We start from the raw sequence: 16,200 nt of genomic DNA, 5'->3' as shown, positions 1-16,200 counted from the left end.
CTCTCGCTATCAGCGCCCTACTCAAAATGAAAAAGTCGATTCGAGAATAAGCCTTATGGACATGAGAAGAATGAAAATTCCCTAGCCCCCGGCCTTGCAAATCTCCACGGGTCCACCCCTCCCATTTGGTCCATAAATCCCCTCAACACTCTAGCCACCGCCGGCTTCCTATCCGTCCTAGACCTGGAGCGATCCAGTGCCGGATCCAACACCGTGTTAAAGTCTCCCCCCCATTATCAGTCCCCCCCCCTCCCCCCCCCCTCCCCCCTCCGACCCAATATACGCCGCATAAAACCCGCATCGTCCCAGTTCGGAGCATACACATTGACCAGTACCACCCTCTCTCCCTGCAACTTGCCACTTACCATTATGTACCTACCGCCATTATCTGCCACAATGCTCGACGCCTTGAATGACACCTTCTTTCCCACCAAGATCGCCGCCCCTCGATTTTTGGCATCTAGCCCCGAGTGAAACACCTGACCTACCCACCAGTTCCTCAGTCTTACCTGGTCTGCCACCTTCAGGTGTGTCTCCTGGAGCATAATCACTTCCGCCTTGAGCCCCTTCAGGTGCGTGAACACGCGGGCCCGCTTAACCGGTCCATTCAGTCCCCTTACATTCCAGGTTATCAGCCGGATCAGGGGGCTACCCGCCCCCCTCCCCCGCCGACTAGCCATGACCCCTCCTCGGCCAGCCACGCGCCCACACCCCACACTCGGCCCGTTCCCCACAGCGGCATCCCCCCGCGCCCCCCCCCCCCCCCCCCCCCCCACTCCCCAGCTCCTTCTTGACCTTAGCAGCAGCAACTCAATCCCCAGCCCCCCCCCCCCCCCCCGGGCTAGGACCCATCCTAGCTGGTTTACTCCTCCCATTGCACTTCCGCAAGTCAGCTGACCCCGGCCACTCCCGCCTCCCCTTCGACTCCTCACATTGTGTGGCACACCCTCCTCTCCCGCTCCCCATTCACAGGCTCTCCCCCTCCATTCTAAGCACGGGAAACAATCCTCGCTTCCCTGCCCCGCCCCAGTCTTTGGCGCGGGAAAAAAAGCCTGCGCTCTCCACCTACCAGGCCCCGCCACCAACCAAAACGGTGCCAAACCCGCCCCATCCACCCTCCCCAACCCGAAAGAGAAAAAGAAACCCAAAACAATGCAAAGGCCCCCCCCCCCCCCCCCCCCCCCCCCCCCCCGAACCAAAAATAGGCATAACAAATCCACCGCAGTCCCCAATCGCCCATCCCGACCCTCAATCTGTGTCCAGCTTCTCGGCCTGAACAAAGGCCCACGCCTCCTCCGGAGACTCAAAATAATGGTGCCGGTCCTTGTAGGTAACCCACAGTCGCGCCGGCTGCAACATGCCAAACTTCACCCCCTTCCTGTGCAGCACCGCCTTCGCTCGATTGTACCCGGCCCCCCTCTTCGCCACCTCCGCACTCCAGTCCTGATATATCCGAACCACCGCGTTCTCCCACCTGCTGCTTCTCTCCTTCTTGGCCCACCTGAGTGCACACTCCCGATCGACGAACCGATGGAACCGCACCAGCACCGCCCGCGGAGGCTCGTTAGCCTTGGGCCTCCTCGCCAACACTCTATGGGCCCCTTCCAGCTCCAGGAGCCCCTGGAAGGACCCCGCTCCCATCAGCGAGTTCAACATGGTGACCACATAGGCCCCCACTTCCGGCCCCTCCGGGTGGCCCAGAATCCGCAGATTCTTCCTCCTCGACCGATTCTCCATCTCTTCGAACCGCTCCTGCCATTTCTTGTGGAGCGCCTCGTGCGCCTCCACCTTTACCGCCAGGCCTAAGATCTCATCATCATTGTCAGAGATCTTTTGTCGAGCCTCTCGGATCACCACCCCTGGGCCGTCTGTGTCTTCAGCAGCTTATCAATAGAAGCCTTCATCGGCTCCAGCAGGTCCGTTTTAATCTCTCTGAGGCAGCGCTGGATGCCCTCCTGTTGCTCCTCCGCCCACTGCCTCCACGCTGCCTGGTCTCCGCCCGCCGCCATTTTGTCCTTCCCTCCCTTCTTCTGGTCCACCACCACCTTTTTCTGTCGCCCCGCTCCTAGTTGAAGCCATATACTGACGGGGAGGTATTATTAACTCCTTCCCACACCGGGAAACGTCGAAAAAGTGCCCTTGGGGGCCCTGAAAAGAGCCCAAAAGTCAGTTTTTGCGGGAGCCGCCGAATGTGCGACTTAGATCCGCATAGCCGCAACCGGAAGTCTCGAGAGGGAATCCTTTTGGCAGTGTTCGCTTCACCAATCTGCCCCAGAATGTCTGTGGAAACTCCTGAAAAAGGTCTAAGAGTCCGTTCCAGACGGTAGCTGCCGAATGCGCGACCTACTCCTCCATGGCCGCCACCGGAAGCCTCGTCCCCGCTTCTTCAGTGGCCTTGGTGAGATCTTTTCACAGTTGTTCCCTCTGCTGCTAGAATTCACCTTTGATAAAGGCCCTCCGGTCAGCTTGCAGCTTTAAGCTTGCCCTTCCCCCGCCTGCATGCTGGAAGAGGCCCTGTTTATCCTGCAGTTGCAGCCAAATCTTTTACTGTTTCTGCTGGGTCTGGTAACCAAAAGACATCCCATTCCTGGGGGACACTGTCAGGGGAATGGTGCAGTCTTCTTCCCACACCGGGAAATGTCAAACAAATGCCGTGGGGGCCCTGTAAAAGAGCCCAAAAGTCCGTTCCAAGTGGGAGCTACTGAATATGCGACCTAGCTCTGCATAGCCGCACCCGGAAGTCCCCTCCAGAAAGTTGAGTGAAAGCTGAGGTATTAGTGAATGTGATAGGTGGAAGTTGCATCCCAGTTGGATAACTAGGAGTGCTTCAAGATCCCCTCTTCAGACCAGGAAGGGAAGGTACTGCAGATGGATGTGATAGTTGGAAGCTAGGTGTCACCATTATAATAAGGTGGGGCACATTTGTTCACGTTGGAAATTGCAAAGAAAGCCCATGGAACTTGTAGGGACCCCATAGGGAGGACTCTGAAAAGGGAACAAAAGTGGAGAATATTATGGTGGAGACTGTAGCGTTAACTAGACTTGGGAGAACCGAGATGAATAGTGCTGTGGGAGCAGGTGTGAGGAATTAAGTAGATCGTGATGTACCATTTTGTGTCTCTTCTGATGTAGCCAAACCTATAACAATTTTAAAGGTCACGGGGATAGTCAAACCGCTGTGCTGGAGAGGGATTTGGTTTTCCCTCCAGAAAGCTTAGTGAAAGCTGAGATTTTAGTGAATGGGATAGGTGGAAGTTGTCTCCCCAGTTCCATTGTATAAAGTGAAATTAGAGTGCCATTTATAGTGTCGGGTCCATTAGTTGTTGGAGCGGTTATGGAATTCCCAGTGGAAGGAGTAGACTTACTTTTGGAGAACGGTTTAGCAGGAGTGAAGGTTGTGGCTTTGCCCATGATTACAGAGAGTCTGGAAGAATCACTGCAATTCGCACCTGAGATGCCAACAGTAGAGCAAGGGGAGTTAGGAAAACTCATTGGGCAGTAGGAGACTCCGAGAAAGAGATGTTGATGGCTGTTGATCACACGTCAAATGACCACGTAGTGAATCAGATTCTGAGTGTTCTCAGAACGAAGGTGACCGTAAGTCAGGAGGGAATCTTGACTTCAATTTTGGTTCTGATTATGAGGTAATGGTAAACAGTTGTTAGAGTGTTGGCAAGAAGGAAGAGTTAGCCAGGAGTCTTAACTTTGAGTTCAGGTCTGACAATGAAGTGAAGATAAACAGTTGTTCCCAAATAGACCCGTCACTAATTGATCTTGAACAACTGGCCAGAAATGTTTCTAAAACTAGAACCGGGAATAGCCATCTGGAAGTAGCAAGTGAATCGGACATTTATAAACTTAATTTGTTACTGCCTCTTGCAGGAAACCGATTGTAAGTCCCTTCAGATGTAAAAACTTGCCAGTGCAGGCTTGCTTTAAAGGGACGTATACTTGATAGCACACATTTGTTATTTAGGACAAAGAATGCAGGGACTGTGAAGTGATACTAAGCAAGCTGCTGGTTAACCCAAATCCCTTTGAAGGTCTACAGCGCCTCTTCGAAGTGACAGAAGCAGATAGCAAGGGAGGTGAAGTAATTGGCAATCACTCCCTTTCTAGAGTTAATGGGAAGGTGGATGAAGAATCCTGTAGTGATTCTGCAACCATAGATGTTGGCAAAAGCCAAAACATTCAGAGAGCCAACAATGTACCATACTCTGGTTCTGAAAGTGGAAAAGCAAAATTGAAATCTGGAAAGCACAAATCATATCAGTCCGTATTACTAATTGGGGAAAAGGGTTGTGATTACAAGAACTCCGATGAGGAGGTAAGAGCGGTCACATAAGGAATGGTGCATATGAAGTCACCCTATCCGGAGAGGATTAAACCCTCGGCTACACTTGTGGCTAAAGGTAGCTCTGTGAAGGTCAAGAGAGAAGGTAGAGCTGGAGAGGTTGAAAAGAGTCTGTTGATTAAACGTGAACCCAATGCTTCTCTCAGCGTTGACAATTCTACTTGTTGTTTAGTTGTAGGACATCCACAAAATTTGATTAAGCATTCATTGGACAATCAGGAAAGATTGACTGTATTCAATGAGGAACAGAAAGAGACAGATAGAGTAAAGCTACTGAAGGAGCATGGAGGAGTTGTAGGAAACCACCAGGGGGCACTATGTTAACTACCCATGATGAGGACCTCAGAAGCCTTGAACTACTAAAGCCACACCCATCACGACTAAAACCACGAAGACTGGCTCAGTTAGAGACTGAGGAACAATGTTTGTTGGACATGTTGCAGAAACAAGCAAAACGGTTGTGGTCCACAGAATGCCAAGGAGAGTCTGGGAGATCAACAGCCATGTTGGAGGTTGAATCGATGCTGACCGCTCTGGGCTTTTCCAAATCATTAACCACTTGCGTTATAGAGACATTTAAAAACATGGAACACAAGGTTATTCTGTTGGAGTTTGTCATTGCAACCCCCAAAGGGAATCCCACAGTCTGGGGATTCTGACTGAATGCCCAAGCCAGAAGATGTTCATTGGCTATCCAACCGGTGGTGTTCTCACTCCATGTCCTGGAAGGACAGGCAGCTGAAATAACAATTTCAACATCCGAAGCAAGGGCACTCATCGTCCATCTCTCATTAATCCTCTTTTATTTTTCCACTCCCTCTCCCTCTGCATGTGTATGGGTGGCACGGTAGCACAGTGGTTAGCACTGTTGCTTCACAGTGCGAGGGTCTCGGGTTCGATTCCCGTCTTGAGTCACTGCCTGTGTGAAGTTTGCACTTTCTCCCCGTGTGTGCGTGGGTTTCCTCAGGGTGCTCTGGTTTCCTCCCACAATCCAAAGATGTGCAGGTTAGGTGGATTGGCCATGCTAAATTGCCCTTGGGTTAGGTGGGGTTATTAGTTTAATAGGTTATTAGGGTGGAGGTGTGGGCTTAAGTGGGGTGCTCTTTCCAAGAGCCGGTGCAGACTTGATGGGCTGATTGGCCTCCTTCTGCACTGTAAATTCTATGACTATGATAATGTGCTCAATAAATTGCCTTGAATAAAAACACTGAGCAATGGTAAGAGAGAGAGTCAACAACTAATGAAATGCTAGAATTTGACACTGATTTTGTTACCCTCTGAAAGAAACTTGATGACTCTTGACTCAGTAGTTAGGCTCACTAGATGGTGTGATTCAGTGTCTCCCTCTCCCTGTGTATGGGCGGCATGGTAGCACAGTGGTTAGGACTGTTGCTTTACAGCGCGAGGGTCTTGGGTTTGATTCCCGGCTTGGATCACTGTCCGTTCTCTCTGTGTCTACGTGGGTTTCCTTGGGGTGCTGCAGTTTCCTCCCAGAAGCCCCGAAAGCTGTGCTGTTGAGTAATTTGGACATTCTGAATTCTCCCTCTGTGTACACGAACAGGCGACAGAGTGTGGCAAATAGGGGATTTTCACAGTAACTTAATTGCAGTGTTAATGTAAGCCTACTTGTGATAATAAAGATTATTATTATGTCTTGTGTGTGTTTGGGTAGAGGGTGGGACAGTAAAAGGAGGGAGTAGTAGATTAACAGCTGCTGGCTGTTATTCTGGGATAATTGCGTGTCTTATCTCTATTATTGTTTTCAATAAACAGTTGTGTTTCACTTACAAATCTGGTGCCTGTAAATCATTGGAGCACTCAAGGGGCAAAGATCTCAAACATGCAAATTATTGGTTAATTAGCTTACATTGGGACTCCGGGGCCTATGGGGCTGGAACTGACCACACACCAGCCCAGTGTGTCACAACAGTTTTAAAATCTTTTTTTTTTAAATTTGCAATTAAGGAGCAATTTGGCGTGGCCAATCCACCTACCCTGCGCATCTTTGGGTTGTGGGAGTGAGACCCAAGCAGACAAGGGGAGAATGTGCAAACTCCACACGGACAGTGATCCGGGGCCACGATTGAACCCGGAATATCGGTGCCATAAGGCAGCATTGCTAACCACTGTGCCACCCAACATTTTAAAATCTGACCTCTTGTGCAGATCAAATTAGATTTGTTCCACTATTGGCAGCCATGCTTTTAGTTGCCTTGGCCCTCGAGCTCTGGGATTCACTCGCTGCACCTCCCAACACATTTTCCTTCTTTGACACATTTCTATAAATCTAACTCTTTGACCAAGCTTATGGAAATCTGTCCTAATATCTCCTTATGCCGCTTGTTGTCGAATGGTGCTTTGTAACAATCCTGTGAAATACCTTGGGACATTTTATTACATTAAAGACACTATATGAACACAAGTTACTGTTATAAGGTTACCTTTTTGCTGGTCCTTACTGCACTCAGCAGTCCATCAAAGTGACATGACATAGAAGCAGGTTTGCGCATCTGCTCATTCCCTAAGTAGCAATGCTTCCAACTTCTTTGAATTCATATTTGCAAAGTTTTTGTTTCAATGATTGTGGCAAAATAACATTATGCAGGTCCACATCATGCTCCCTTATGCACATTGGAGGCATCAAACATGGAATTAAATTGATAATGAGGTATCCCTCTTGAAATCGGGTATTCTTAGATGTCCAACTGTCTTCTGTCACAGTAAAGTAGAGGAGAAATTTCTGGAGTGTATACGGGATGGTTTTCTGGACCAGTATGTTGAGGAACCAACAAGAGAACAGGCCATTTTGGACTGGGTGTTATATAATTAAAAAGGATTAGTTGGCAATCTAGTTGTGAAAGAACCTTTGGGGATGAATGACCATAATATTGTAGAATTCTTTATCAGGTTGAATTGTGAGATAGTTGATTCTGAGACCATGGTCCGGAACCTCAATAAAGTTAATATGATGGTATGAGGCATGCGCTAGCTATGACGGACTGGGAAAGATTTTTGAAAGGAAGGACAGCAGACATTGGCAAGCATTCAAGGAATGAATAGGTGAACTCTAAAAGTTGTTTATTCCTATTTGGCGCAAGAGTAGAAAGAGAACCGTGGCCAAACCATGGCTTTCAAGGGAAATTAGAGATAGTATTAGATTCAAAGAAGAGGCATATATAAATTAGCGAGAGAAAACAATAGATCGGAGAATTGGGAACAGTTTAAAATTCAGCAAAGGCAGACCAAGGGATTGATTAAGATGGGGAAAATACAATTTGAAAGTAAAGTAACGGGGAACATAAAAACAGATCAAAAGATTGATAAAAACTAATGTAGGCCTCTTACAGTGAGAAACGGGGGAATTCATAACAGGAAACAACAAAATGGCTGAGGAACTAAATTCATACTTTGCTTCTGTCTTCACAAAGGAAGACCTAAATCATGTACCCAAAGTTCTGAGAAACACAAGTTTTAGTGAGGAGCTGAAGGAAATTAGTATTAGTAAACAAATGGTTTGGGGGAAATTAATGGGATTGGAGGCAGACAAATCTCCAGGGCCTCATAATCTGCATCCCAGAGTACTTCAGGAAGTGGCCCCAGAAATAGTGGATCCATTGGTGACTATTTTTCAAAATTCTTTGGACTCTGGAATGGTTCCTACAGATCAGAGGTAGCAAATATAACCCTGCTATTCAAAAAGGGGGGCAGAGAGAAAAACGGGAATTACAGATCATTGAGCCTAACATCAATAGTAGGGAAATTGCTGGAGTCCATTATCAAGGATTTCATAGCACAGCATTTGGAAAGCAGTGGTATAATCAGACAAAGTCAGCATCGATTTATGAAAGAAAAATCATGCTTGACAAATCTACTCGCATTCTTTGAAGATGTAACGAGTAGAGTTGACCAGGGAGAACCGGTGGATGTGGTTTATTTAGACTTTCAGAAGGCTTTTGGCAACGTCTCACATGGCAGATTAATATGTAAAATTAAAGTGCATGGGATTATGGGTAGTGTCTTGAGATGGATAGAAAGTTGGTTAGCAGACAGAAAGCAAAATGTTGGAATAAAGGGTCTTTTTCTGATGGCACGCAGTGACTAGTACCGGAATCTGTGCTAGGACCCCAACTGTTCACATTATATATTAATGATTTGGATGAGGGAACTAAATGTATTTTCTCCAAATTTGAAGATGATAGAAAGTTGAGTGGGAGGGTGAGCTGTGAGGAGGATGCAGAGATGTGTAATTTGGGCAGGCTGAGTGAGTGGGCACATGCATGGCAGTATAATGAGGATAAATGTGAGGTTATTTGCTTCGGTGGCAAAAATGGGAAGGTAGATTATTTGAATGGGTGTAAATTAAGAGAGGTGGATACTCAGCGAGACCTTGGTATCCTCATGCATCAGTCACCGAAAGTAAATGCGCAGGTGCAGCAGCCAGTAAAGAAGGCAAATGGCATGTTGGCCTTCATAGCGAGAGGATTTGAGTATGGGAATAGAGATGTTTTGCTGCAATTGTATAGGGCATTTGTGAGGCCACACCTGGAGTACTGTGTGCCGGTTTGGTGTCCTTATCAGAGCAAGAGTGTTCTTGCTATGGAGGGAGTGCAGCAAAGGTTTACCAGGCTGCTTACTAGGATGGTGGGACTGTCACATGAGGCGAGACTAAGTCGGTTAAGATTATATTAATTGAAATTTACAAGAGTGAGATGGGATCTCTTGGAAACTTTAAAAATTCTAAAAGAATTAGACCGGGTAGATTCAGAAAGAATGTTCCCGATGTTGGGATTCCAGATCTAGGGATCATAGTTTGATAATAAGGGGTAAGTGAGGTGAGGAGAAATTTCTTCACCCAGAAAGTCTGTGGAGTTCGCTACCACAGAAAGTAGTTGAGGTCAAAACATTGTGCAATTTCAAGAAGTATTTAGATATAGCTCTTGGTGTTAAAGGGATCAAGGGTATGTTTGGGGGGGGGGGGGGGGGGGGGGGGGGGGGTGCAGGATCAGGGTATTCTTGATGATCTTCCATGATCATAATGATTGGTAGAGCAGGTTCGAAGGGCCTCGAAGGGCCAAATGGCCTCCTGCTTCTATGTTTCTGTGTTTTACATTCACTATTGCCAATCCTTTTTACCCCCCCCCCCCCCCCACCCCAAAAAAACTCCAGGCTCAGACCTTGCCGCTTGTGTTATTATTGAACCAATTGACTCACTCTAGAGCGAGTATTCAATTGCCTGTTATTTAATTGCTAGCCATCAACCTGGCATTTGATCATGACATGGCATCACATCTGAACCTGACCCTGTCCAGACACAGCAAGGGTACACATGCACTTCCAGTAATGATGCCTGGAGAGTGATTAGGATTAGAATGCATGTCTGGTTTTCTCCTCCTGGGGCCATGGGTGCTGAAGCCAACTGCTGTGCTCCAAGTGACATCAGCTAATCCAGCACGGATGGGGTATTGAGGCTACTTTCCAACTACTCATTGGTAAAGTTGTGCAGTTATCAGGAGCATAGTTTTTTTTGTGTGCATCTAATTTGGTTGGGCAGGTTAAAGCTCTTCTGTTTTGTTTTGATTATTCATTAACTATTGAGCTGCTTTTGGATCAAATGCAACGTAAGTTGAAGAGCGAGTGTCTCAGAGCTTGCCCTCAATGGTAATAGTAGTTATTACTTAGTAGCATGGAATATTAAATATGGTTGGTTGGAATGCTGCCATGATAACTAATTTTACTAGTTGCTGGCAGAGATAGCTCATTCCAGTGAGTAGTTAAAACTGCTCATGCAGATCTTTCACAGAAAAGGCTATAATCTTCTGACAAGAGAATTCCACAGACTTCTGAACTCTGTTTCATGCAAAGCTTCACCAAAAATAAGCATTAATCTCAGTTACAGAAGTTCGCAAGTATTACAAAGCTGCTCAGCTGAAGGGATCATGTGTTATTACCTCCTGATGTCACGATTTAGCCTACTTAACTACTCACTAAAAATAAATGCATTTGATCTAAAATGTTTTCACTTAGACTGGGTTTCATATTTTGTTTATTGGCTCGAGTCCAAAAGTTGAGCACTAATTCTGAGCGCTGTACTTTTTAAGGTGCTGCATGCTCACCTGGAGTGAGTATTAATTATAAGTGCATGATTTATTTGGTCACACCAATCAGTATTGTAATACTCTAACTTGGGGGATATTGTTCATCTGAATATCTACCGTAATAAGTTGTCATTTATTTCAGGTAAAAGGTGTGAGCTGTGTGACGATGGGTACTATGGTGATCCATTCGGAAATGAGGGACCTGTGAGACCATGCAAACAATGTCATTGCAGTGACAACATTGATCCAAATGCTGTGGGAAACTGTAATCGGCTGACTGGAGAGTGTTTAAAGTGCATCTACAACACTGATGGATTCTACTGTGACAAATGTAAAGATGGATTTTATGGAAATGCATTAAACCCAATTCCATCAGAAAAATGTAACGGTGAGCCAGACATTTGACTTTACCTCCATTAAGTGCTACTTAAATAACTAAATCTTTTGTTAAAGTGCATAATAGCAATTACTTCAGTGAAAATTCATGAGTTTCAAATATCCCTATCTCGGACATTAAGATGTGACGTGCGTTGAGTCGTGAAGAACTGTTACATTTCCCTTTCTTCAGGTAAACTCCACCCCCGACCACTTCTTCAGCTGTGCACCTTGACCATTCTTCGCAACTGCTTTCAGTGCTAATTTATGTTTGGCTGACAGAAATCTCCTGACTGCGTAAATATGTTCTTTTCACCCAACAAAAATCCTTAGTGTTGTGTTTTTCTGGGCAGGGTGTTTCTGTGCTGAAATCATACAAAGTTCTCTGAGTGAGAAATTGCTTGTATTCTCGACTAGGGAATAATATGAGAAGAAAATATATAAATGATCCTCCTTGCTCTCTCCACCCACTCTACCTCCTTCCTGCCCTCCCCAATAACGTTTTCTTCAAACAAAGGCTATAATACAGTTATTTTTGTTTTCTGCAGCTTGTAATTGTTCTCCTTACGGTTCTGTGGATCAGCAAAGGAACTGCAACCAAGTCACAGGTCTATGCGAGTGCTTAACTCATGTCATGGGCAGGGACTGTAGTCAATGTGAGCCAGGCTACTACAATATTCTTAGTGGTCAGGGCTGTCAGAGGTAAGTCAAGTAGAGGAATTTGAGCAAAATGATTTCCTATCTGGAGTCATTTGTTATCTCGTTTCACTGATGTATTGTGGTAACAACACCACAGTGATGGATTTATGGGGGCCCTGCTGTCTTTTGTGGCCACGAAAGAGAAAACATCCTGTAGAATGAAGTTGAATGTAAATTTCTTGAAGACATTTTTGATCTCTAACTCCCAGCTGCTTTGTATAAACAACTGTTTTTTAATTTGTTTGTGTAGCCAAATACAGGATGAATATTTCTCAAAATTTACCTTTTCTGTATAGTAGTGACAAGATGGTTTTCTCTTTCTATATATGGACTGGGGAAGAAATATTTGAGCCTTGTTTCTACGTATAGTTGGAGAACTTTAAGGGGAATTATAGGATATAAATACATCGAAGGCCACTAGTTTCCTGTGAAAACAGAATCAGTGAAAGTGTTCGGCCATCAGAAAGTTACTGGCATCGCTTTGATCCATCAGAAAGTTATTGGCATCGCTTTGCTGCTCCGTATTTCTCCTGATTTTTTTTTTTTTTTTTTTTGTTGCTCCATCCCCTTCTATCTACACAAATTTTGTCCTGTGCAAAATTAATAAACAATACAGCAATATCCAAACTGCTGTGAACAGAATAATCTTTCACAAAACGGCAAGTGGAAACCATGAAAGATGTCTGGCAATCTGCAGAAAGGACAGAAAGAACGATTGGGTGTGAGGTACAGATAACAAGGACAAGGGAAAATAAGTAATACACACTGGGAAACAACCTACTTTTTGTTTTTCAAAAAAATAAATGAAGTATGAGTGGAGAGAATAGGTTTGCAAACAACCATTCTTGAGATCTGCAATTCCCAGGATGAATATAAAGTTCCCTCCACACAAGATTCTTTCACTTTACCTTGTAAAAACAAACGCTCCAGTTTTGTTCTCCTGCTTGAATTCTTGGCTTGGTGACCGTGATTCACCAGAAATTGGAAGGAAGCTGACATTTAGCATTGGATGTGGGATTGTTATCTGTTGTAAATTAGTAAATTGTCTTCAGATAAATGTTCTGATTTAGAACAGCTGTAGATTCTGAAGAACAAGTGTGATTCCAGCAGTGTAAAGACTACTCGGCACTCTAACCATGCATAGTAAGATACCTTACATAATAAAATAGATAAGATGTACATACTAATGGTTTAAATGGCATAGCCACATGGATTCCAGAATATTAAGAAAGAAAATCACTTTTCTTTCATATAAATTGTATCCATTGCTATATGATGGGACTTGTATTAACTTGTTAACCTTTTAATGTTATGATTCAACAGTTAACATTATTCTTCACAGTACAACATGAAGGGCTTCATTAATTGAATTCACTGTTTGTTTACTCCCAGATGTGACTGTAATCCCATTGGTTCTGTTAATGGTCAATGTGATGCCCAGAATGGACAATGTGAATGCCAGCCTGGTGTTGTTGGCCAGCATTGTGATAAGTGTGAACCGTATCATTTTGGATTTAGCCAGGATGGATGCAAACGTAAGCAAAATAATTTTTAAAATATACTTATTTTAAAAAATCTCAAAAATTGAATTATTAATTTCTTAAACTAATCGGGCACTTGTTTTTTAATTTATTTCCGCAGCTTGTGACTGTGACCACGAGGGCTCGCGATCTCTACAGTGCAAGGAAGATGGCACGTGTGACTGTAAGGAAGGATTTGTTGGTACACACTGCGACCAGTGCGAAGAAAACTATTTCTACAATCGGACAAGACCTGGCTGCCAGGAGTGCCCTACCTGTTACAGGCTGGTGAAAGATAAGGTAGGAGAATTTATTTCTAGTAAAGTGTTTGGTGGTTATATTATATACAATACTTAATTTGATCCTTCTGATGCTGGAGCTACTTGAAAGTGAGAGACTGTGAATGTTGGGTGAGAGCAAGATCAGGTTCACTGTTAAAACCCCAAAATAGGTTTAATCACTTAGCAGTATATAAAGAAACTACTTGAGTAAAATACCAGATGATAGACAGAGCCTTGTCCATCCCATCAAATCTATGCAGGATGCTTTCTTCATTTGAAATCAATCCTCTCACTCCTCCTTGCTTCCTGTCTCCCTTAATATTCTTTCAAAGCAACTATCGCAGCTCTTTTCAAATGAATTTACACTTTCTGCTTCAACTACAGATTGTGACAGACTTCTAAATTCTCGCCCCACACAATGCTGAGGTCCCGTTATTTTAGTTTCCGATCCTCTTAAATTTATGCCCTCTAGTTACTGTTCTGCCTGCCTATGGAAACAATTATCATCGTTTACCTTTATTTTGCCCCTTAACCTTGAAGATTTTGATCAGGTCACTGTAGGCTCAGATCTTTTGCGGTCAGCAGCATTCACTGCTGACCTTGAAGAAATCTGCCTCCAAAGATCTAATGATCTCTTTGGCATGAACTTCCCCTTTCCCAACATCAGTTGAAATCTGTTTCCAAGTCCAGGGGATGTCTTGGGTGTGCAAGCACCTAATCCAGTCATGTTGAAGGAGTTAGCTAATTGGAAATTTAAAAGCCCTTTTATATCCTTTACTTGTAGTATTAAATTTCAGAAACCAAAACAAATGATTATGATTGGACTAAGAAACTAAAATAAAGATAAACTTTTTTTAAAAAAACATTTTATGTTTTTTGACATTATGGAGAAATTTGATATTCCACAGACATAAAATTAGCTTCTCAGGGCCAGTGGGTGTTTAGCAGTAATTATGAAATTGGTACACCGGTTAAAACATTTTCAAAGGACTTTGCACTGAGATTAATGGCATGAAAGTACAAGTTGTTTTCAATACAATTGGTTGTCTGGGGATGCCTCAACTGTGCACCCACTTGGAAGCACGGTGGGGCAGTGGGTTAGCCCTGCAGCCTCACGGCGCCGAGGTCCCAGGTTCGATCCCGGCTCTGGGTCACTCCGTGGGGAGTTTGCACATTCTCCCCGTGTTTGCGTGGGTTTCGGCCCCACAACCCAAAGATGTGCAGGGTTAGGTGGATTGGCCACGCTAAATTGCCCCTTAATTGTAAAAAATGAATTGGGCACTCTAAATTTATCATAAAATTTTTTAAAAATTTTAAAAACTGTGCACCCACTGGAGAAGCATAGAATCACCGACAGCAGTTTTTAGAATTGTGCTTATATGCACATGTATAAACTCCAGAAGTTGCTGACAGTTTCATTGGAGTAGTGAGGGCAATCTCTTGACAGTTTTGTCATCAATACTATTGTAAAGTCTCGGCAAATTATTTTTACGCCTTTGCTTTTTAAAGTCTCTCACCATAATGGTTGTGCTTCAACCCTGGTAACATGCCAGTAAATCTGAACTGCACGTTTTCCATTCTATAACCAGATTCCTAAGGTTACATGAAGTTCAACTAGGGTCTTAATACCAGTTCCATTTTAGGCCAGCCCTAAAATATAAGAGAACCACTAATAAATGCAATAAGTGTTCTGATCCTTGTGGGGGGAACCATAAACGAAAATAACCAAATTGACTGAATGACCCCCCAAATGAAGTAATTACCAACAAGTTCTACATTTTGTAGATTTTCCTTAACACTAATCAGAATCAATGGAAATTGCACATGAAGTATCCATTTGCCTGTTAATTCAAATAGAAAGGAAAATTTCATTTCCAATAGTTGATACAACAAAGATACCTCTGGCGCAACCACAAGCACCGGCATTGCTCTGCACCAATGTGGTAATACATCACGATACAGTTCCACAATATATTCTTTATTCACGCGGGGTAGGTCAGGAATGCTATCCAACAACAGCTTTCACTTTTGAGTTTCACGGGTAAGATTATCATATGTCTGCATGTTGTACAAACCCCTCTTCCTTGGGTCATGAAGCTCCTGATGAATCTTTCCTCGGTTCCTTTTCAACAGACCTCAGTTCACAGTATGGCAACCCCTGAAGATATTCAGCTTTTTAGCATCTTTGAAGCTGTTCACAGTTTTGCAGGTTTTAGACCGTTTTAGTCTCAGAAACTGTTACCCAGAATGTGGTTAAAATGTGAAACCTGCTGCCAGATGGAACAGTTGAGGCATGTTGCGTTGGTGTATTTAAGTGGTAGCTAGGTAAATAGGTAAAGAAGAAAAGATTGAAAAGTTCTTCTGATGAGAGTGGAGGCTCGTGTGGAAGATAAACGCTGAATAGATCAGCTGGGCTGAATGGCCTGTTTCCATGTTGAAAATTCTGTAATTCCAATTTTCCATCATCAGACTTTAGTATTGTTCCCCAAGTTGTAATGTCTAAATAAATCCATGTTGGGTTCTCTACTCCAGCATGAATCCGCATCCTTGGGAGGCAGATGGAATCAAAGCTTCCTCACATGACTGGGTAATGTGAATGCAGCCTTCACACTTGAATTATCACGAGTAGTAAGGGAAGAAATATATTTTCAGCAAAATGAGAGTTGATTAAAAGCCGTTACTATCGCAATAGCTGACCATGGATTACCATTGAAGAATGTTATTATAAAAAGGTTAGCAGGGGTTATTGGGTTACGGGGATAGGGTGGAAGTGAGGGCTTAAGTGGGTCGGTGCAGACCCGATGGGCCGAATGGCCTCCTGCACTGTATGTTCTATGTATTTTAGTTCCAAAGGGGAATATACATATAGGTTAATA

The 16,200-nt window shown here is 44.2% G+C and overlaps 1 protein-coding gene across 1 annotated transcript in view; it reads left to right on the top strand.

The window, feature by feature from the left end:
- lamc1 (laminin, gamma 1) overlaps positions 1-16,200 on the top strand; it is a 368,639-nt gene that overhangs the window by 311,028 nt on the left and 41,411 nt on the right. Inside the window, exons 14-17 of the mRNA XM_072511236.1 lie at positions 10,592-10,837; positions 11,373-11,526; positions 12,916-13,058; positions 13,165-13,343. Coding sequence (XP_072367337.1) covers positions 10,592-10,837; positions 11,373-11,526; positions 12,916-13,058; positions 13,165-13,343 — 722 coding nt within the window. The remainder of the gene's footprint in view (positions 1-10,591; positions 10,838-11,372; positions 11,527-12,915; positions 13,059-13,164; positions 13,344-16,200) is intronic.

The sequence above is a fragment of the Scyliorhinus torazame genome, chromosome 7 (assembly GCF_047496885.1).
Source record: "Scyliorhinus torazame isolate Kashiwa2021f chromosome 7, sScyTor2.1, whole genome shotgun sequence".
Classification (NCBI taxonomy): domain Eukaryota; kingdom Metazoa; phylum Chordata; class Chondrichthyes; order Carcharhiniformes; family Scyliorhinidae; genus Scyliorhinus; species Scyliorhinus torazame.
Note: the sequence above shows the minus strand (reverse complement) of the source record. Positions and strands in the feature narration are given on the sequence as shown.